Here is a 23,997-nt window from a genome sequence, read left to right as displayed (position 1 = left end):
TGGCTCCTAGTAACATGTTAAGACTCTAGATTTATAGTATGTTTTCCTAAAATACAATCAAAAAGATCCAAAAGATTAAATGAAGGAGTAATTATAAAATATATCTTTGAGTTAATAATATTTCTCTTTGACCCAGTGTATCCTTGCTTTAGAATTTATCCTCCATAAATTCAGGTGCCTTGTCTGTAAAATGTGGATAATGAAATGAGGTCATTGTGAGAATCAAGTTAGAAAATGCAGGGGAAACACTTTGTAAATGTTCCAGTTTTTATTTGTTGTTGTTATGCTACTGTGTATTGCAAATAAGATACAGAGATTCCTCAGTTTGACTTAGGACTAATCTTCCAAATTTCCCATGGTTATCACAGCAAAGTAGATGAAGTTTATTAAGTTCCTTGAATAGAGAGATTACCAGGTTTTCAACTGCCTTACTTTTGCTTGTTTTCTTCCCCTCTTCCTCTTTTTTTTCCCTCCTCTTCCTCCTCCCTCTCTTTCACTATTTCTCTCCTTTCCCGCTCCCCACCCTCCCACTCTTCCTCTCTTAAACAAATCCCACCTACGTTCTCAGCTACAGTCTATTCCTTTCACCATGGGGTTCACCCTAAAGGAGACAGTCACTAAGTTACTCATGAGAAGGCATGACCGGCAGGCCCGCAGGACGTGCTGGGCAGCCACCACTCCAGACCTCCTGGCCTCTCATCTCTCAGTGTATTAGAGTCTGCCCTCTCCCTCTCTGGTTGCAGAGCCCTGGAGTAAATCACGCAACCAAGCGGGAAGCAAAACAAACCTTCTTCTTCTTTAACTTGGAGCAAGACTCAACCTATGAGTTACTTTTCAACAAAAGGGCCAACCCCAGTCTTATGTTTGGGGGGTAGGAGAAGCCTGATTTAACTTCAAAGACTTTCATCAATCCATACCAAAGTGCACAATAGCAATGACTGTGATTGTACCGTGTTAAAGTCATAGTTGTCCATGAGTAGTGTTTGAGCGTCCACTTGATGAATATGCTGTATTTTTTTCTTTTGTCTTTTTTTTTTTTTTCCCCACAAATAGTGCTGTAACTGACTGCTCACCCACTTGCAGGATGATGTACGTCATTCCTTCAGAGGGGTTGGATTTGTTGTCATCCACGGAGCTTCTCTGAAATTAAGGGTGCAGTCCTGGTAATGAGTGAGAGATTTGCTTGTTGACTTGCTCATTTTTCTCTCTATACAGGAGTCATCAGTCAGCCTCAATTTCGACCTCATTAGCACCTTGGTCAGTCCCTCTAGAAGCAGAGGCTTCCAAAATGTTGGCCAAGGCAGACGACACTTTAACTCATATGTGTGGACACAACTATGTTTACTTACATTTATAATTTTGAGCTTACAGGGAACTGGGTAGCTTCCACAGATAAGAGACAGTTTCACTTTGACATCTTGTATGTTGTATAAAACAAAGAGGTGAATAGTTTTCTTTCTTGGACATTTGAGATTTAAAAAGGTACAAGAAACCTTATGGATTGATGAGTCACATAGTAGATAAGGTATGGTTATTGTTTATAATGAGGGCTTTCAGTACTTCTTTGTACATCTACATAATGCTTAATACTCCTGAGCTCCATAAAGTTAGCATCCTACATATGAAGTTGTCATGTATTATTTATGTTGGTTGGCTTCCAGCAGCTGAAGGGAAAACCAATCGTTCTTTGAGGGGTTTACCTGATGGAAATTGGCAATTTGATTTTCATTTCAGTAATTTGGTTTCCAAAGGTAAGAACATCATAAAAAACTCCAGCTTTCTCTTCTGAATATTGTATTTGTGATGTGGTAGACGTAAACTGACAACATGGAAAATAATAATGAAGACAGAAATAGGAACTACATTAGATAAAATGAGAACATTAGCAAACGACTTGTTACATGCAAGCAACTTGGTAAATATGGTTGATGAGTGCAGAGGGAACTGAACTGGCTGTGTCACACCTAGGAAGGGATCCTGCAGGAGAATGTAAGAGCCCAGGAGTTTGCAGAGTGAGCAGAGCATTAAAAACACAGGCATAAGTCTGAGCGCCAAAGGTAGAAGGTAGATGGTGGCAGTAGTAGTTCATCCACTCATGGCAAGCATACTGAGCCCCAGTGGCCGTGGCTCTCATTGTGCTGGGCTGTGGAGGCAAACACACAAGCAGGCCAGTCTCTGTCTCTCAGTGGGAGGGAATGGATATAGGACTCAATCTTAGGAGCTACAAACAGGGCAACAGAGAGGTGATACTTGACACCATGAACACGGATAAGGTCACCCAGACAGAGCACGTGAAGAGGGAGCAGAACAATAGGCCGAGTGTGGGCTTAAGGAAGCCCAGGCCAGGCCAGAGGACGTTAAGTCTGGTTGGGTGGGTAGAACCCACAGAGTAGAAGTCGAGTGGGAGGGGAATGAGCTCTGAGAAAGTTGAGGTGTTTGGATGATAACTAATGGGGAAAGGAAACTCAAATGAGAATTTCAGGTTTTTCCCAGAGGAGAGAAGAGGGTTGACCAAAGGGAAATGCAAGGAGAGCAAAGAGGTGCAGTTTCAGGAGAGAGGAAGCCTGCCTGGTGGGGACGTGGGGCAGGAGTGGGGTGGGGGATTAAGGCTGGCCTGGGGAGGGGGAAGGACGGCACAGGGTAAGGATAGGGTAGGTGTAACTACGTTGTGGCTTGGGGGATAACGGTGCAGGGATTTGAGAAAGTGTGGTAGTGAAAGAAGCAGGAGGGGGCGCAGGAAGGAAGTGAGCTTTCCTAAGGCTCTCTAAGGAAATTCTCTGAGGAAGAGGACCATGGCTTTGGCTTTGATCACTGAGTGATGGACAGGACAGGATGGTGGATGGCATAATCAAGGTGAATGACGGAGAAGGTGGTTTTGGCAGCAAGATTAGAAACTGAGATTAACCGGTGATGAGAGGAATAATCTTCAGGGGAGCATGTTGCCATAGTCCAGGCAAGAAATAACCAGAGCCTGGACTAAGGCGTTAACTGGGAAGAGAAAGCAGGAGGAATAATTTTAGAAGATAGGAATATAAGAACAGGAATATATCTCAACTGTCCAATACAGCTGTCACCAGCCACTTGTGGCCAGGGGGCTCTGGAAATATGGCTAGTCTGAATTGTGCTGATGTGCTGTGATGTGACTTACACAACAGATTTTGAAGACTTAGTATGAAAAAAGTATTTCATTAATATATTTCTATTGTTTACAGGTTGAAATGATAATAGTTGGAATATATTGGGTTAAAAATTTTACTATTAAAATTAATTTCTCCTCTTCCTTTTTACTTTTTTTAAACAACATGGCTACTAGAAAGTCCCAAATTACATATATGGCTCAAAATATATTTTTGTTGGGCAGTGCTGCTGGGAGGTCAGTAATACCGGGGTGGCCACTGGGATACGGAGGAATTGGTACAAGGCAGAGCTGTAGAATAACAGTGATAAACCATATTTAATTTGAGTTGGTAATTAGGTTTCAGGCTGTGATACCTATACATGGAGTTTTGTCCTGCTGATTCATGCAGCAGGTTCAGAGTGCCTTTGGCTGTTACCTGTCTGCTATGGTACATCCACCCTCTCGGCTGATACAACTAGAATATGCAGTAGGTGGTTAATGGGAAAAAAATCAACTAAAGAAGAGAATCGTAAAAAAAGAAGTACAAAGCACACTTTAATTAATTTATTTAAACTTAAAACATGTGTTCACTCATCCATCAGTTGGTTGTTGGTTGTTGGAACAAGGCCTTCTCCCCACAATGTGTTTTCTACTGTTACAGTTTCTTTACAGTGACAGGTTTTGAACAAATCTAAGAGCAGAATCTTTAAAGATTTTTATCTTTTCCTCAGTCCTTCACTGTTTTTTCGTTCATACCTAATTTCATTTATAAAATTCAAGTGTTTCCTGGGCTTTCCTGGTGGTGCAGTGATTAAGAATCTGCCTGCCAATGCAGGGGACACGGGTTCAAGCCCTGGTCCGGGAAGATCCCACATGCCGCAGAGCAACTAAGCCTGTGCACCACAACTACTGAGCCTGCGCTCTAGAGCCCGCAAGCCACAACTACTGAGCCTGTGTACCACAACTACTGAAGCCCCCGTGCCTAGAGCCCATGCTCCACAACAAGAGAAGCTACCGCAATGAGAAGCCCACGCACCGCAACGAAGAGTAGCCCCCGCTCGACGCAACTAGAGAAAGCCCGAGCACAGCAACGAAGACCCAATGCAGCCAAAAATAAATTTATAAAAAAATTTAAAAAATTCAAGTGTTTCCAAAGCATCCAACTTTTTTCTACTCTTGTATTTATCAGTTTACCCAGTTTTTTAACTTAATTACACAATGACAAGTAAAAGTGGCATGAACATTTTGGTGACACCTGCCTGACGCTTGGTTTGCACACAACCCAGTGATGAAGGAAATGGGAAACGGGAGAAACGAGAGACGGGTGAGACCAGCTGCAGCCCCGGTCAGGTCAGGGACACAGGCTCCCGACAGTGGCTTCATGGTGTGGACGGGAGAAGGTCAAGCAGAGTTTGGTCAGAGAATTTCTTCAGGGCTTCCCAGGAACGCCCGGCACTGGTGCTGGGAGTTCACGGGGGAGGGAGGATTCTGAAGCAGGATGTCTGGATGGGGCTGCAGTGCCGGCGAGACGTATCACGACTGGAGTCTGTCCCAGCAGGGAGTGAAGGGGCTCAGAAGGCTTTGTTTAGCCAGCACTCCTCTTGTGCGCGCCAGCCTTGCAGGCGTGGGAGGAGGGGTATGACGTCGAGCTCAGCCCTGGGGACCAGAAGCTGAGCGCACTGGGTCTCCGCTGGCCCAGAGCCCCTTCTTCGAGGCGCTGTCTGGGCTGGGAGCCGACGAGCTGTACAGGAGTGCGGGGACGACCACCTGCCGCCCTCGTGACCCGCGCCCGCCTGCGGGGCGTCCACGTGGCCTCTGTGTCAGAAACAGAACAGTGTGGTCGTTGAGCTCTTTTACAGAAAACGAAGTGCGTTTGTATGTAGATAAATTCTTATTTATTCAGCACGTAAGCTGGGGAAAAAAAACAAAAGAAGGCCTTAGTTCATTTTCCATCTTCTTTCCCCGGCCTTCCTTGGCTTGGCGGCTCTTTCCTCCATCTTCCAAGCCAGGAGCATAGCATTTTCTCTCTTTAACTCTGCTTCCCTCTGCTTCCATTATCACGAGCTCATGGGATGCTCATCGTGCCCCTCATTTTGGGGTGAAGTCACTGAGCAGCTTCCAGAAACAAGCAGACCTGGGATTAGAACGCTGTCTGTCAAACCTCAACACCAGTCTCCTGCACCAGTGTCCCTCCAATCCTACTGTGCATCAGAGTCACCCTGAGGGGATGGGGGTGGGGGGAACTTATTCAAGTGCAGACTTCCAAGCCCCAGACCCAGCTGAAAATTGGATTCAACCGGTCTGGAATGTGGCCATGCTCACCAGGTGATTCTGATGTAGCAGGTTCATGAACCCTGAAGTTCAACGCAACATGGCCTCTCCGGGGGGCCAGAGAGGAGGGCCAGCCAGAAAGGGATACTGCTGAGTGAGGAATGGGGCCTGGAGAGGGAAGAAGAGAGATTTGCTGGAGCCGGTCATACCAGCTTCTGTGGAAGGAAAATCAAATGCAGGCGGGACTGCTAAGAGAGCTCTGATACGAAGCCTCAAGACCACTGAGGAAGTGATTCCGGATGAAATCTGACCTTTTGACCACTTATTCTCTTAACGCAGGAATGCAGAACATCTGCCCAATGTTCCAGAAACTCGAGACGCTTATTGGACCCTTACCCTAAATATCTCCTTCTTGCACCAGGGTCAATCATGATTCTTGCCAGACAACTTTAACAACCTTGTGGCTTTTGCCTTTATAAGCCCCTGACTCTTTCTCTTCCTTGGAACACTCGGTTTTATCTGAATCTGTGTCTCCAGTATTGCAATTCCTAAGACCCCCAAATAAACTCTTTTCTTATTTGCAGCCTTGTGCGGTTCTTGGTTGACACTTGCAAGAGCCAATTGTTAAAATTAAAGGAATCTTATGAGTCACTTGTTAAACACAGCCATTATTTATAAAAAATAAATTATATAAACTTGTAATTAAATAAATTATATGAAGAAAAAGGGAATAAATACTCAAAACCCACCACTTGTTCATTATGCTGCTATATTTTATCATCCTCTGTGCTCTCGAGGTTTTTTGTATCTGTTGTACCTGTACAGGAGAGATGCTGTATGTATTACTTATCCCCAGCCTCTGCAGCTTGAAACAACACACATTTATTCTCAACAGTTTCTGTAGGTTGGGAACCTTTTGCTGCCTCGCTGGTGGTTCTGCCTCAGGGTCTGTAAGGAGGCTAGAGTCAAGCTGTCAGTCAAGCAGCCCTCCCAGACTTGCCTGGGGCTGAAGGATCTGCTCTGTGGCTGTTGACAGCCCTCAGTAACTCACAGCCGCTGGGCTGCAGACGCAGGTCCCTCTCAGGCTTCCACAGAGGCCTTCCCAGTCCTTGCTGTGTGCATCTCCACAACATGGCAGACAACTTGCCCAGGACAAGCGATATGAGAAAGAGGGGGAGAGAGAGTTTTGTCACAACCTAATTTTAGTAGATATATCCCATCAGTTCCGCCATATTATGTTCATTAGAAGCGAGTCACTAAGTCCTGCCTAAACTCAAGTAGAAGGGAATTAAGCTCCCCCTCTTGAAAGGAAGGAGTGTAAAGAATTTGTATAAAAGTGTGCTGTGTGCCTCTCCTCAACGCTGTGTTCAGTGATGTCACATCGGCAATTTGGAATCAGCCACGGTGGGAATATTAATACCACAGAAATCAGTAAACACTCTAAATCAGGTTTTACCACCCACGGAGAGCTGAGTGTCAGACATTTACCAGCACACCACTAAAAGGATATAAAGCTATGTGTTTACAGAACCTTTGTGGACTAGATGAGTTTTATTTTTTTATTATTATTATTTTTTAACCCATATATGAACTTTTAAAAAATTTATTTATTTTTATTTATTTATTATTATTTTTGGCTGTGTTGGATCTTCATTGCTGTGCGCGGCTTTCTCTAGTTGCAGCGAGCGTGGGCTTCTCATTGCTGTGGCCTCTCTCGCTGTGGAGCACGGGCTCCAGAGCACACGGGCTTCAGTAGATGTGGTGCGCGGGCTCCAGAGCGCAGGCTCAGCAGCTGTGGCTCACGGGCCCAGGTGCTCCCCCGCATGTGGGATCTTCCCAGACCAGGGCTCGAACCCGTGTCCCCTGCATTGGCAGGTGGATTCTTAACCACTGCGCCACCAGGGAAGCCCTAGATGAGTTTTAGACATGGCTTTGGAAGGAGGGAATACAGTGTTTGGGATATAGGAAGAGACAGTTTCTGGGTTTGAAAATAGTGGAGGTGATGCAGGAAGTGAAGGTTTGTGGAGCTTAAATATGCTCATACAGATGTTCAGAAATAACACAAAAAACAGATCTCTTTCTTCCTTGCATGCGTGTGCATGCATGTGCATGATTTAAAGTGTGGGTGCAATGGGACTGAGTGAACTGATGAGGATGAGTATAATTTTTGTGACTTTCTGTCTGAATTTAAAAAAAAAAAAAATCCCACAAGGACTCAGAGGCAAAGAATATACAAATCAATTTTCACTGCAAAGTAAAGGAGCTGTTACAGTGGAGGATTACTGGACTGAATGTCAATATTATGACATAGTATGAGTGTGTTTCATGTTTGGTAATTGCAATCATTGTTGCTTTTGTTGTGGTCATCCATGTACAATGCTTGGTGTCAGTCTATTTATGTCTTGTAAAAATAAAATACAGTGTGTGTGTGTGTGAAAAAAAAAAAAATAAAGTGTGGGTGCACACTAGATTTAACTATGGGTACACAGGGTCAAACACATTAGACAGTTAGCATGCAAGATTTTCTACCTAGCAATCGGGATGGGTATGTAAACTTTTACATAATTGCTTATGAAACCACAAAAGTAATTATGCTCCAGTGAAGCTGTCCTACACCTAAAATTGCCCAGAAATTCAAAGACGAAGTTTTAATTCCTTTGAACTGATTCCTTGGTGTATGTGGTGTGTCCCAGAGCTTTGGTGAGCAGGAACTTTTCTCAAAAAGAAAACTTCCAGGATCACGGCATTTGAGATTTGAAAAGACTTCAGAAAACCCATAGAACAAACACTTTGTTGAAGTATGTTTGTCAACCAAACATCAAAATCAGAAATATCTGGTATTCTTCTTAAAACCTGGAACCTTGTTAACACCTGAAAGCCATCGCAGACTTTCTGCATTGGTGGGGGCTTGGGAATCTGCATACTTTACAAATTCTCTAGATGACCCGGCTGCACTCGAATAAATCCAAATCTTTCATTTTATAGCTAAAGAAAACAAACTTCTAAGATTCAAAAAAATCCCCCTCAAGTGAGGCCACAGAGCTGGTGGGATTCCACCCATTTACAAAAAAAGTTTAAAAAGAAATCCATAAAACTGAGATTTGGGAGAAAATAGAAAACACACCCTTTGTTTGAAGAGAAACTTAAGGGCAACACAAGACTTCACTGAATTATATGTTGTTTATGTGTATCATTACCAGTATATGGCCCACCTTGCCTCAAATCAGTGTGGTTACCTTAAATTGCTAACATGAAAATCCTAACCTTCTACTTCTGAAGTTATTGGTTTTGGCTACGCTGTTTTCTTTTTCTAGGTTTCCAAGGTTGCTCTTTTGGGCATGATTTTAGAAATCTAAGTATAACTCTGGTTTCAAACTTCTGGACCATGTAATCAAACTCAGGCTGGTCATAGAGAAAAATATATGGTTCTTAGCTCTGCCTACATTGACAAGGATCATGGTGGGGTCCAAATTCAACTGAGTGGCATGTCTTTACAGTGGCAGCTTTTCCCAAAAAAATCCAAAAAAGAAGATCCATGCTGCTGTGGGAAATGTAGACAGTCAGAGGGTTTTGAAACCAACCTCTCCAGCAGCATTTTTTTTTTGATCCAATAAAATCATTTAAATATCTGGATTCTTTTCCAGGAGAAAGTTTTTATTCAGTGCACTGCACTGTTAGACAGGTGGAGAAAGAGTAAGTTAAGAAAAAAAATGTCTAACATGAAAAATCACCCACATGATGTCCAGTTTTACTGTTTGCTTGAAATACCCAATGGATTATTTATTTATTTAGATTTGTGCTATTTTTCAATCCAAATGGCAACCTCTTCAGAATAACATTTGCTCCAGAGTTGTTCCAGGACTACAAATCCTGTGTAAAGGCTGGGTATTTAAAGCTGTAAATGATTTTGTATTTTTGCAATAATTATGGGAGGGGAATGGAGATCTTATCTTTCACCATCAGAGTTTTCTTTCTATAACAGGATTTGATCTTTTATTTTTTTCTTGGATGAAGACTCTCCAGCCCCAATCAAGCCTTTAGATGACTGCACTCCTGGCCAACATCTTAGTTTCAACCAGGTAGGAGACCCTGAGGCTGAACCACCCAGATAAGCTGTTCTGGAAAGATTTAACCTTAATATCAAACTAAATCCCTTGTCCGGCGCTCCCCAGCTGCACTCTGTTTTCCCCACAGGAGTTAGAGAAGGGGGTTGGCATAGGCACTGGCAGATAACATTATCTCACTTGTGCGCCCGCACCCCAAGAATCCAGGAATGTGCATAAATACAATTAAAGACAGTATCTGCAAAATGATAGAATGCATTTTTAGTCTCTTAAACCTCTGAATCACAGTGCATTGTGTTCTGTTTTCCAGCCAGACCTTGCAATCAACGAACATCCAACCCGTGGGTTTGTGTTTGGACTATCAGTACAGTTATTAAAGACACATCACGGGGAGAAGGCAAGCGGCTGCCAATACTTCTTTTGTATTTCTTTTTTTCTGCAATATTCTCTAGTTTTTGGAGCATCAAGATGGAAACCTGGTCGGCTTGGAATTGATGGCACATTAAAAGGCTGCACTAACAATCCCAGAGTGTTTTTTCCACAGGCAGTGTCACGGGTCTCTCAATGACAGCAACATATCCACACCCAACCTTAGCTGTCATCCCACCTGGGTCGTTCCGGCGCCATTTGGCTGTGACGTAGCTCCGAACCCGCAAATCGCGCAGCTGCCCCCGATTATCCGCAAATCCGGCCCGCGGCGCCGCCCCGCCCCGCCCCGCCCGCGCGCCCGCGCGCCCGCGCGCCCCGCCCGGCTCCGCGCCGCCTCCCCTGCGTCCCGCGCTTGGCGGCGGTGCATCCTGCGCTCCGCTCGGGCTCCACGCTCGCTGCTCGCGTCTTCCCTCCGCTGTCGGCTCCAGGCCGCCGGGAGGCGAGGCAAGGGGACCCGCGGGCTGTGCGCCCCGAAGCGCCGGGCACACAGGAGGCCGCACGGGAGACGCGTGGCGCGATGGCCGGGCGAGGGGGCCGCGCGCTGCTGGCGCTGTGCGGGGCGCTGGCGGCCTGTGCGTGGCTGCTGGGCGCCGAGGCCCGGGGGTCCGGAGGGCCCCCGGCGGGCGCGAGGCGGCGCCGGCGGCCTCAGGAGGACGGCATCCCCTTCGAGTACCACCGCTACCCCGAGCTGCGCGAGGCGCTGGTGTCCGTGTGGCTGCAGTGCGCAGCGGTCAGCAGGATCTACACGGTGGGGCGCAGCTTCGAGGGCCGCGAGCTGCTGGTGCTCGAGCTGTCCGACAGCCCCGGCGTCCACGAGCCGGGTAAGGGCGCCGCGCGGGGTGGGCTGGCGGTGGGGGAGGAGGGAGAGGGGCGCCCGGGGTGGAAGATGGGACGTGGAGGGAGGGATGGCAATGGGGATTGCCGTCTCCTAGTCTCGGCCGGCCGCCCTCCCCAGCCTCGAGGTCCCCTCTTGCGTGAGCACAGGCCCGAGGGGCTGCGGCGGATGGAGGTAGGAGCGCAGCGAGCAAATCTGCGCGCCTGCAAACCCGCTGTCACCCCCACTTCGCTGTACCGAAGACCGCAGGGAATAACTTCGAGGCCTCTGCAAGGAGGTCGCCCTTCCTTGCAAACAGGAGTAGAACGATAAGGTGCAGAAGGCAGGAACTTGGAGGAAATGAGGAAAAGTCAATTATCATTTGTTCCCTAATTTCCAGTTTATTGGTCCTGATGGCTCTACGTACCCACCTCTACCTGTATGTGCGCATTAGGTACATGCGCTGCTGGGATGCTCAGGGAATGTTAAGGATCTTGGCAACATTGGGTGGTAGAGGGTGAGAAAGTGTTCTCTGGCAGGTATTCCGATCTTGAAATTGCACACAGTTTTTCTAAGGAAAAAGGAGTATTCCATTTTCTCTGCTCTAGCCCTTGGAGATGAGTAGTTTGTGACCAGGATTTTATTCCAACAGATGTTTCCATATGGCCATCTTATGCATCTTCCTCCTGAGTGTGTTAGGGCACGTTTTAACTTATGTTAAATGTTATGCATTTGGTATTAATAAAGAGGTATTTTAAAAAATGTTCTTGGTGCTTCTTTTTCATTGCTTTTTGGAAATGATATAACTCTTAAGGCCTGGTCTTATGTCTTATGATCGTAAAGGTACTGTTGAAGTTATCTGGGCTAATGACATTAGCATGGGATGCTTGTTTTTTTTTTTTTAATGACAAAGAAAGCAAGAAAACAGGTAAAAATTCTCAGTGTAGGGCCAAGATAGTTTTATAATGATATTTAAGAACCATACTGAGAAGGGATGAAAATAGGTGATCCATGGAGACACTTTGATCTTCAAATGGAAAGAGTATGGGTTGATAAATAATAAATCTTCAAATGGAAAATATCTCTTATCTTCAAATAATGTAAACAAAAAGGTTTGTATAATTTTGCAGTCAAAACCCTAAAATCAGATCCTAGAAAACATTTTCGGTAATGCTCTCTAGCAGGATTCAGCATGTAGAATTGGAAATTTGGAAAATTATTTTCGTGTTTATATCTAAAGATAAAGAAAAATTTTAAATGTGACAACTCATTTTCAGTTATTTCAGATAATCAAAGCCAAGACATCCTAGGCTTAGATGAAGAGAATCTAAATATTTGTGATTCTCCTGCCTACTTAATTAGAACCTTTGGTTATTCTGTTGTAGATTGTTCCTCACATTTTGTTAATTGTTTCTTCAGAGAGATTATATGAAAGCGAATGTTAACTTTTTGTTGTCTTCAAGTTTAGAAACAAAATTGTTAAGCAATATTACTGTTAGAATGCGATATGCTTTTGAAAATGAAAACCATAATTTTTTTGCTTAAATATCTGGAATGTGTAGTCTGTCAAGATCTGCAGATCCCTCTCAGACTGCAGGCTCCATGAGGTAGGGCTGTGTCTCCAGCACCCAGGCCGGGTCTGGCACATAGTGGACACTCAGGTCACATTAGGGAAAAAATGAATCAGTCATTTGCTGAATAACACAATGCCTTCAATGTTTTCTTCCTTTTAAACACAGAACACACCAATTAAATTCATTTTAAGAAGGTGGACAAAGAAACGTTTACATTACATGCTTTATAAGTCCTTGTTAAATGAGGGAAACTAAGTTCATGGTATTACTTAAGAAATAGAATACAAAATGTCTACGCATTGTATTTTTAAAGGTTGAAGTAAACTATTATGAGCAAACACTAAAAAACCACAGGGTGATTTCCCCCTCCACCACCTTTTTAGAGGAGATGGGCAGGTTGGAAATCTTCAGGGAACTAGTGTTAAAAAAAATTCAACTGGGTAAATATTAAAGATCTTATTGACTTTATTCAGTGATTCATGAATTAAACATCAGTCAGTCTAGCAGATAGAAAGGTGTTCTAAGATCTGTACAAAATGAAAGACTTACAGGCAGAAGGGAGCAGGAACAAGGAAGTTACACTAGGCAAAAAATGGGTTGGTTATCACAAGGTTACTTTCTTTTAGGGGATGGCAGGGGTCCTTGATTACCTCACTTGTGCTGATCACAGGGTTCCTGATTGACTGGTTTAAGATTCCATTTCTGGGAGAGCCAAAACTGTAATTAAGTTTGGTGATGTGGGACTTAGCATAAGTGACTCCATTTGGGGCCTATTGTCTTGTTTTTAACACTAGTGAATGCAGAGATCTGGTCAGTATATGAGTTTGATAGCACTTGTGGGAATTTTTAGGAAGTTTTGAATGAAGGAAAGTATTCACCATTCTTAAGTGGCCTTCATATTCATTTTTAGATTAAAATACTTTAAGAAATGAGAAGGGAATTTCCATACTTATTTTGCGATAGAAATGGATGCAATCAGTGTGTTTTGAACCACCCACACACTCTAGATGAGGCAAGTTGTATGGGCTGTACAGTGGTACACAGGATGGTCCTTGCCCTGTGGGGGATTGAGAATTGGGAGGTTGGAGGACAGTGTAAAGGTGGTCAGTGCTGCAAGAAGGGAGTGGGAGGCCCAGAGAAAGGAGACTGCGAATGTTAGGTCAGGGCATTTGGTTATTGAAGAATAGATGACAAGAAGGCAGGAATGTACAGATTAGTGAAATTTACCAATTCCAGTGGCTCATATAGATGTATGTTTTAGCAGAGCCCCTGCTTTTGAAAAAGGGCAACTGTCTTCGCTGTTTTCACATTATAAGTGTTTTGGGGAAGGTTAAAATAATGTTTCTGATGAAGCTATTCAGAAATAATATTTAGCTTAACAAATTCATTTACTTGACTAAAACTTTGATCAAGTTGCCCATATTCATTTTATCTTCCAACAAGAGAGAGGTGTCAGGTTTGTTAGTCCTCTTAGTCTAAATTCTTTTTCTGAACTTTAAAAAAATATAGCTAACGTCTAAGTATTTATCATAATAGAAAAACTCTCCCAAAACAAAACAGCATATATACATCAAGTCTTTCCCTGTGGTAGAAGTTGATGTGGTTAGATTTGCAGATTATGGACAGAGGGTGTTCCTGGATCCCACCAGCTCCCTTCCTGAGCAGAAAAAAGTGATCGTCGGACTTGTTTGGTACCAGGCCATGGGCTGAATTTGAACTGATCTCCTGAAAGTGATCAGTTCTCTCCGATATTCCACATTTGAATTCATCAAAAGGGAAAGAAAATTCTATTTGGAATTGGTCAGGGAGGAATATCCACACCTCTTCTGTCCGCTTGATTCCTGACCAGCTGGACGTTGGGTCTCAGTTTTCATTTTGATCACTTTGGAGGCCTGCACAAATCTACTGGAGGAGGGTGGTGGGTCTCAGCCATTCTCAGAAGAACTGTGCGTGGTCTTGGCCCCAGTCTCATCTCCTCACACATTATGAATCTGGACGCCAGACATGGGGCTGGGATGGAGCCTTGGCTAAGATTGAGTCTCTGCTCTTGGGTATGTTGCCATGAGGTACGAAACCTGCCAAGCCTGATTATGTTTCCCATTTTTCTTTCTGTTTGCTTATATTTTATACATTTAAAATGTTTCTACACATAGGGACTCATGTTCTCAAACCCAAATATATGCTCTCCTAGGTATGCATAGCAATTATTGCAGTACTCATAAAAGAAGCCTTTCTTAATTTATGTCTAAGCAATGGAATCTGTATTCCCAGACCACTCCTCCTAGGGTTAAACATGAGTTAAGATTAGTTTGTTTAAAACACTAATTCTTTCACGTGTAGTTTAAGATTGCTCTTGGGGAGAAAATCTGATTTATAGCTAAAATGTTATCTTAGAAACATTCTTTAGGGCATAGATTTTCCTCTCTCAAAGGCTGGAATGATTATTTTGGACTTGTTCCTCCCCAAATATGTTCACATTTAAAGTGTATGAATGCCAATGTGCATTTGCCAAATATCGTGATGCAACATTAAATGCTGGCAAAATTTCTATACAACTCAAAAAAAACCCCAAAACAGTGGGGTTTTGGTTATTTCGTATGGCCTCTTTTAATACCAGATTAGTGTGAATTAGTGGGCAATGATTACAGCTGAGTAGCACCTTACAACTGGTGAATATTGACATTAGATTGTGGAGAAGGATCTAGATATACCACATGTGGTCAAGAGTTATTTTTAGACCCAAGTGAGTCAATGTAGCTCTTGCCAGAAATAATGTGCTTGATTGACTTGTGATTGGCTAAAGGAAGAGAGGAAATTGAGCTGGCCCCTAACATTATATCCTGTACTCAGACAAAATAAGTGTCTTTCTATGGAAACTGATTTGAGAGGCGGCAAAGGAATCATCTGCCAGCATCTCCCTCACTGTGCAGCACAGAGGATATTCCAATACCCACCTTTACTGTTCTTTGGGAAAGATATTTTTGACAAATACAAAAACAGCTCCAGTAAGAAGCGGGGATACATAAGCCAGCTTTTCCCGAAGTGTATTCAATGGAACATTAGTTCAGCTTGGTTTGAGAAGGATTAGGTAAACAAAGATAAACAGGTTTATATACTGCAAGACTTATCAACGCCTTTAATGTGCTAATGTATGTTTCAAACCTCCAACTAAGATGTTTGCTGTACAGTATTTTCCAATCTTTTTCACCATGGAACTCCCTTTTATCCCCCAAGGAGCTTATCTTGTACCTGGCATTGCACTAGTTAGAGAAGCACAGCACTAGCTCATTATTATTCATTATCATACTTTGAAGGATTGATTTGGTAATTCTCTAGCAGAGACACTCAAATAGGGAGTTCCTTAGGGGTGGGGAGCATATGTTTTCCATTTTTTTGCCCATAAACAGCTGACTTAGTGATTTATGTAGAGTAAGCTCTTAGGTTATGCTTATTGAATTGAGAACATGATTTTGAGGCAACGAGGCATAGGACAGATACTTTTGATTGGAAAGATTCAAGGGACAAATGCATTACCATTCTTTTATTGTTACGTAGCTTCATGCTTTTAACTTCTGTGTACCTCCTTTTATTGTCTATAAAATAGGGATACTTTAAAAACTCAAACCTCACAGGGCTGCTGTGAGGCCAAAGTAGTATAGAAAAGAATTCAATGAAGTTGCTTTCATCTAGTTATTAAGAACATGGGGTAATTTGTTAAAATGTTTCTTCACAACTGGAAGTTGGTCTGGAGTGTACTCCATTGGGTTTCCTCATTGGGAGGGGGCCTCCTTGGTGTGTCATCACAGGAGACCTTGGATGCTTACCTGTTCCAGTGGAAGCCCATCTGTACAAGCCCAGCAGGCGGCCCTGATGGACTTCTACCCTCTCATCATCAGTGTTTCCTCGTTCACAAACGTTTGTCTTCTATCGATTTTTAAAATGTAGGACATTCCTGCTTTGCTTCAGCTTGACATCTTATTTTACTTCATTCAATAGAAACAGTGTAAGTGTTCATCGTTATTTGAGGATGTCTTTATGACTATATCTTCAGGTAGCTAAACAAATCTAGGGCAATTCCAGCATTTACTTAGGCAAACTAACTTATTTTTCTGAAGAATTTATAATAAAACTGCTCAGGTCCTGACTACTTTATTCTTCTACTGACTCAGTGTAAGTGAAAGATCTTCAAAATCTCCTTTCTCACACCTCCCTAATTTTCTTACCCCCACTGGGGTCTTTTCTTTGTGTTTCCACAGTTCTTTGAAGAGAGGTAGCATCAAGGTTTACAGTATATGCTTCAATGTCAGGGGACCTGAGTTTAGATCATGGCTTCCTATTTTAAACTAAATGTTCTTCGGCAAGTCACTTAACTTCTCTCAAAGCCCCAGATTCGTCACCCTACAAAATGACAATAATGTGATGATTAAATGAAGTAGTAAATGTAAAGCTCTTAGTTAAGTATGTCAACAGTTATTATTATCTCTTTTATGGCACTTTCTGTTGTTGGTATACGTGTTCCCCCAGTGAGCTGTGAGATCCTTGTGGTCAGGAGTTGTATTTTGCACATTTCTTTATTCCAAATGTCTAGTTCTATGCTTAGGACATAGCAGCCACTCAGTGAATGTTTGTGGAATAAATGAAATTTCTCAAACAGGCAAGAATGGGCATCACAAAACAAAGCTGTGTTGAAGTTCAGTGTTGAGTTAATACATGTTAGCATGCCAGAAGCATGATATCAAGAAAGGATAGAAATGGTATTTTCCTTATGTGAACACTTATATTTTGTTGTGATGCATCCGGTTTTGCATAATGGAGAAATCCATCTACTGCATGTCTTTTCGAGTGTGTTTATTGTAAGTGAAGTAGTATGAGGCTCCTTTCCTCTTGGCCTCTTTCCTCTTGAGACATTTTATTGATAGAAAGTTAAGCTGCTTTTTAAATAAAAGTTCTAAAGATAATTAGTAAAAATTCACTTAGTAAAATTTTTGGCTTTTAAAAAATCTATTCTGAGCCCTTAGTATGGCTGTTTTACACATAGAAGCCATACATCTCCAGGTTTTAACTTTCCTTCCCTCATGAAAATGGCATTCAAATCATGCACTTGAAAATGCTGAAGAGGAGGAGATGTATCTGAAAGTGAGCTGATGGGTCTAATGAGCTCAGATTTGAGACATGTTTAAATTTGCTCTTTCCTTCCCATCTCGTTAATTACAGGAATCGCTGCCAGTCCATCGCTCTGCAAATGTTTCTCTTTCTTTTGAAATTCAGGATGTGTTTTGTAGGCCTTCCAGCAGCCAGCTCTTTCTAATACAATGTGGCCTCAGAGAAGAGACTGTGTTGCCAGTACCTCTTATTAATGTTCCGATGCTTTACCTACAACTTTAACTGTCCCTAGGTAGTAACTTTTAAGGTGGCTCATGTAGAGAATTACAAAGTTGATTCTTAAACAAAAATAAGTTAATTATGATAATAAACCCTGAAACAACTTTCTACTACCGGTAAATATTTTGTTTGTTTAATAGAAATCTGTTTACTATGAAATCACTCTGAGCATCATAGTTCAATAATAATAATGCCATTCACTTTAAAGATGTTTGATTTCAAACAGAAGCTGTTTATTTAAAAAGTGGATACAGATTACTTATTTTTTAAATGGGACCTTTAACTTAAATCCAGGTTCTAAAAAAATCCCTTGCTGTGGTGATTCATGTCAAGGTAATTGGGAAAAGCAACAATTATCTCATGTATTTGCACATGCAGGCAGCTACTCAGATGTTGAGATCCCAAAGTGATGCCACCAGAATGGACCTACACAATTTCCCTTCCTGCATAGCCTAAAGTATTCAAAACCAGAAAATCTTCCTTCACTGCCATTCTGTAATTTTTCCCCCAAGAAATATCTTGTTTCTAGAGCTCATTTCAGCAACTTGTACAAATCATAAGCTTTGACCATGAGTTCAGGGTAGGAAAACTTGAATATACAGGTTGGACCATCATATTCTTGACCAATGTCCTGAATACTCTTATTTTTCTTTTCCTAGCCAAGGGGTAATTTTTAAAACAACCTTTTCTCATAACCTTTATAAAAATTGCTGTGTATCATTCTAAGCTAAAATTGACTTTCCAAGAGGAAAAGAAGCTGTAGGCTTTTGTCAATATAGCTAGTACTGTCAATTTAATTTAGGGAATAGTTAACGAATGCCCACTATGTATATGCTATTTTACTCTATCTGCCGGTCACCCTTTTAAGCAGTTCCTTTGCATATTGAAATGTGTATTTGGGTACTGGTCTTGGATTCACTCTTTCGTATGTTGAGCTTAACTGACGTGTTTTATAACCAGTGGACATATTCCTTGATTCTACAAAATATTTGCTGCATATAGATGCCAGGGTCAAATAGTTCCCTATACTATTCTTGATGTAGCGGATATAAAGACAGTATCTGCAGGTGAAACTACTGGAAATGTTAGACATTTGCAAAATAAAATGTTTTTTGCCCTTTTTGTGTTTTAGGTGTGGTGTCGGACATCTGATTTTAAAGTACAACAGATCTATTGAAATAGTTCCATTTGTCTCAAGTCGTGACATCGTTCAGCACAATTTTTAAAAATTTTATTGGAGAAAACCAGTGTTATTCATTGTGGGAACCCAGTAAATGTTAGGCCAGTTTCTGCACATAATCAGCATCATGGGAATTAAGTTAATGTACTTTTGGAAACAGCACTAACTCTACGAAATCAGCGGAACCTATATAGCAAAATATATATAGAGAAATCTGCTTGTTAAATGTATTTTCTCGAGTCAAATTCAGTTTTTGGAAGATGTTAAAGCAATATAAAATATAGGTAGATATTTCTCATGTGAATATTTTATAGATGTATAGTGACTAATGCTATATTGACACATGGACTGAAATCCTGTATAGACATGTAGGTTTTGTCTAAGTCTTGATGACAGCAGGATAATCATGAGTGGAGCCGTCATTTTACAGTATTTTAAATTTCACTTACATCTATAAAATACCCTTTCTCTTTTATCTAAGTGGCTTGTATGGCAAAAATCATTTCTCAAAAGTTTTTTTCTTTCAGAAAGTTTTCTTGGGCTCTTGTTGCCCTCTTTAAGTATGGTCAGATATTCCACCAGGATATTAAATATTTGGCCAAATTTGCCTTTACTTTCACGAGGATTCTGACTGGGTACCCACTGAGGCGGGCTTGGAGACCCTAACAGATGGATGTGGCCCTGCGTGTTCTTCTCCCTGTACCCCTCTGCTTGCCCCTCTTCTGTGGGTATTAGAATAAGAAAGGATCATTGTCTGGGTATCAGCTGGGAGGCTTTCATCGGATAAATGTGGGTCATGAACCCACTGGGATATGTGTTGGCTCATTTGTCAGCCATTTACTCCATGGTTCCTCATAAACAACCTCGTTTAGTCCTAAATGAACAGCTTTTTCATACCTATCACAGGTGAGGAATTAGATAATACTTATCTTTATGGGAACTTAAAGATGCAGGAAGAGTCTGCCTATTGTTGAAAAGTATTTAAAAGAAAAATTAGAATTGTGGATTTTCTTGTTTTTTAAAGATCTTGTCACAATGATCTCAATTCCCTGTGAAAAGGTACATAAATTGCTGATATTTATGGTGTTATTATGCTGTTATTTATGTTTTGGAGACTCTTGTGAGCCTGAAAATATGCACATTTTGGTTAAGTCTGTGTAGTCATCCCTCAGTATCTACAGGAGATTGGTTCATATGTGTGAGTTATACACAATCTTACTGTATCTCTCAAACCCACGTTAGTGCCTAATTTGCTCTTCACTGGTACCTGTGGACTGGCCTGGAGAAGCTTCGTTGACAGAGTATATTAATTTCACTTCAGTGTCTACATGGGGGGCTGTATGTTGAGGACAATGCTAGGCCTTGCACGAGTGGTAAAAGCCATGAACTATGTGATAAGTGTTTTTAATATTTTTGAGACCTCTTTTCCATTATTTCTAGATTTTTTGGTGTGCTTTTCATAGTTGATTCAAATTGCTGGATAGATGGGAGTTGGGAGCACCTGGTATTGTTCTAATAAACCATTTCCCCTTCTCTTTGGATTCTACTTCAGTTTGCACAAACTGTATTTTAAAAAATGACATGTAAGTTTTAGGAACATCAAGCATTTTTCCTGAATAGTTTTAAAACTTGTATTGTTGCTGTTGTTATTTTAACATTGAAGCTGAATCGCTGGCAGCGGTAATTCTATGACCTGTGTGCACAGGGAGAGGGAATGAATGAGAATGTGTTTTCTGAAATGAATGTACAGAGGGTGAGACTGGCTGGTATTTTCCCCAAACTTATAGAATAAAGGTAAAGTGTTTATAGCCTCTGTAAAGACAGTAGCATAAGCAAAACATTCATACCCCTACCAGCATTTCCAAGAGGCCAAGAAGGGGCTCTCCTTTATAGCCCATACCACATTTTCCATGATGTCCTCAGTTCCCAGACCAAGGTAGTAACACTTTGTTATTTTTAGACCCTACTAACAACTTGCAGGTCTAAATCACCCTAATTGGACAAATTACCAAGAAAACTAAAGGCATTCATTCACTAGACATTTGGAAATACCAGATAGAAATGCTTTTAAATCAGTTCACGTTTAGAAATCAAACTCTTTTGAGTACTGCAGGTCAGAACGAAGTACATCTTTCATTACTGTGTGTGTTATTATATTTGTAGTTCGAATGTACTTCACAAGAGTTGCCAAGTGCCTGCTATATTAGTGACATTCTGCAAATTGAAGAGATACTTACAAAAGGAGCAACAAACAACAGTATTTTACAAAGTACTTAATATGAAGATATTAATTCAATTTCCACAGGAAGTTGAGAGAGATTATCAAAGGAGGGCTTTCAGAAGGAGGCAGGGACTTGAGCAGGTCTTAAAGGATGAACCACATCTGGAAAGTAGAAGAGAGGACTTCATTCTATGCCAGTGTAAGATCATTCACGCTTCTTGTGTCTTTTTCTCCACTATCCCCCATAGCGGTGACGTACCAATATTCAGTAAGTCTTGTGACAGATAAACATTCCATTAAGATGTGAAATTTCCACCTTGTTAGAATATAGTTTTTAGGGTGCTGTCCTTTAGGGTTGATTTCCCTCATCATGAGGGTAAAACTATTTGGGATGGAGATTATGATATATATATATATATATATATATATATATATATATATATATAAATATATATATATATAATGATATATATTATGATATATATAATGATATGGCTATATATATCATATAAATATAATGATATTAAGCATATAATGTATATTATATTGTAATAGGCAATAATTGATTACAATTCCTTTTCCCCTCTAGGTAGCTGTTATTGAACACTCTCTTGAAGGCATGGAGTAAAAAGATGTCAAGTAATTTTGATTTTATTAGGCCAATTTCCAGCAGTTATATACTGCTCAATTCGTGTTCTGTTTTGATTCTGCATTTCAAAAACTGTATTTAACAAAAATAAGAACCACAACAAGAAAGTGCTATAGTCTGAGTTGTTGAAGGAGGATGCAGCCCATAGCTGCATCCATGCCCTGCAGCCACTCCGGAGCATTCATCTAGCTGCTCTTGTCTAACACTTATATATGACCATGTAGTTTGCTGGATGCTTTTGGGAGAAAAATTCACTATGCAGAAATATTTATTACTTAAAATTTCCAACTATACGTTTTTGATTAGGGTAAATTTATTTTGAATCACTCCTTGTGTTAAGCCCAGTCTTCATTAGTGTTACATAGAACTGTGAAACATTGAATTGTAGTTTTTTTTTCCTAGCTGGAAGGAACACTCTTATAGATGAATAAATTGAGTTTCAGAGAGATTTTAAACAACCTGCTTGAGCTTGTGTAGCCTTGGAGGAGGCTAGAACCCATTTCCTGATACAGGAAGTTGGGCATTCGTTTCAGAATATTCCTCACAGCAATGTATACAGATGGGGGATAAACATAACTTCTGTGGCCATTGAGGGTCATGAATTATTTACGTGGACTGAAGTCTGTGAGGGAGTGTACAGGAATGTAACTTATCAGTGTGTTTTCAATTTCTTAGAGCAGTTTCCTGACCTATGTGCTGTAATGGGTATGGGTGTTTCCAGGTGGAGGGACCGGGCCTGGGTGGCGGGAGAGTATGTTGAGTGGCAAAAAAATCCAGAAAGGATTGAAGTAAATCACTTTAGTATATTGTAAGTATATACAGAAAATATTATTTTTCTTGGCAGTAGAATCCTCAAGAAAGAAACAAGCTTTTGTTGAAAGGCTGTTCTGATGAACTCTTTTGAGGTCTGGGCCTTCAGGGCTCAGGAATGGGCTAAACTTATTCAGTTTAAATAAATAAAAATATTGAATAAAAAGAAGCATATTTTCAGAGGCTGGGTGGAGAGTCAGAGAGGGAGAGAAAGACTTAATGGCTGGTGGCTTACGAGAACTTTGGGGATAACAGACATGTTGAATGGCGACGTCACAGAATCTTCTATGCTCTGTGAAGCTTTGTGTGGTAGATTGCTTTGGGAGATGGGATGAAGTACTTAATCTTGCTTCAAGATTGGCAAAACCAGAGGTTGTCCAAGGAAGGACAGTTACACAAGTTACAAAACAAGAACTTATTAACCTTATTAATAAAGATCAGACATATACTATACCATAGTGCTTCCTAGAAGACATAAAGGCAATTTTTTTGGAATGTCAGCCAGACATCCCCATCTCACTGACCATTTACAGTGAAATCCCAGATTCCTGAGTTGTGTATTCCAAATTGGAATCCTGATCCCAGGAGAATGTAAACACTGGGAGAGAGCCTTTAGTAACGTTATGGTTTGTAAGCCAATTCGAGGTTCGTGTGCGCCAAGCAGAATGAATTATATGTTGGAGATTAGGGGCATGGAGTATAAATAACTTAAATTGGGTGAGGTTTCCTTTCAGGAAAATAGTGCTCATGTTGACCTGTTCATGTGTCTGCATTAAATTTTAATGTGAAAGAAGTTATTTGTGCTAAAGAGGATTACGTATTTGTTCAGAATTTTTCCAAACCAACAATCAGCATACAGTTTCTTAAAGAACTTTATTTCCATATTTATTAATCTTTTATAAAACATTACTATGGTATAAGAATTATTGATATATTGCATATCTAAGAAATAGCCTATATTAAAACAATAAATATGTATAGGAACTATACCTGGAATAAAGTGCCTCCTTAAATTATTGTTCAGAAAATAGTGGAATTATTGCAAGAATTTAAGAATATACATAAAATATGGGTAAAATTTTTTGTTTTGGTTTTTGCCATTTGAGAAACTCTACCAAAATGATTAGATGATAAGTTCTGTTGGTAATTTATAGTCAGGATATGGGCAAGCAAAAAAATGCCCAGATCTTCAGGTTGATGTTTGTGATCTCATGAACAGGAAGTGGGCTAATAACACAGTGAAATGACAAGGTAGCTTTAGTTAATTCAGGGTAAATAACTTGCCTTTTGATGACTATGTTATTTCAGATGAAGGTGTTTGGTCTGAATGATTCAGATAATTACTTTAATTCCCCATTTGGTCTGTGCACAGTCATAACCATTGGGCATTAGGAGAGTAGGAGCCCAGAGCCTAATCAGGTGCAAGGTCAGGAAGAAGGGCTGAGGGGCGAGAGTTCTGAGTGCAGCAGGAGTCAGTGAGTAATA

General features: G+C 41.2%; 1 protein-coding gene across 1 annotated transcript in view; it reads left to right on the top strand.

Annotated features, from left to right (window-relative positions):
• The first annotated feature begins 10,195 nt into the window (after positions 1-10,195).
• The window catches only part of CPE (carboxypeptidase E), a 99,172-nt gene continuing 85,370 nt past the window's right edge, over positions 10,196-23,997 (top strand). Inside the window, 1 exon segment of the mRNA XM_036853627.1 lies at positions 10,196-10,703. Within this exon segment, the coding sequence (XP_036709522.1) occupies positions 10,400-10,703 (304 nt within the window). The 5' untranslated portion in view covers positions 10,196-10,399.

The sequence above is a fragment of the Balaenoptera musculus genome, chromosome 5 (genome assembly GCF_009873245.2).
Source record: "Balaenoptera musculus isolate JJ_BM4_2016_0621 chromosome 5, mBalMus1.pri.v3, whole genome shotgun sequence".
Lineage (NCBI taxonomy): Eukaryota > Metazoa > Chordata > Mammalia > Artiodactyla > Balaenopteridae > Balaenoptera > Balaenoptera musculus.
Note: the sequence above shows the minus strand (reverse complement) of the source record. Positions and strands in the feature narration are given on the sequence as shown.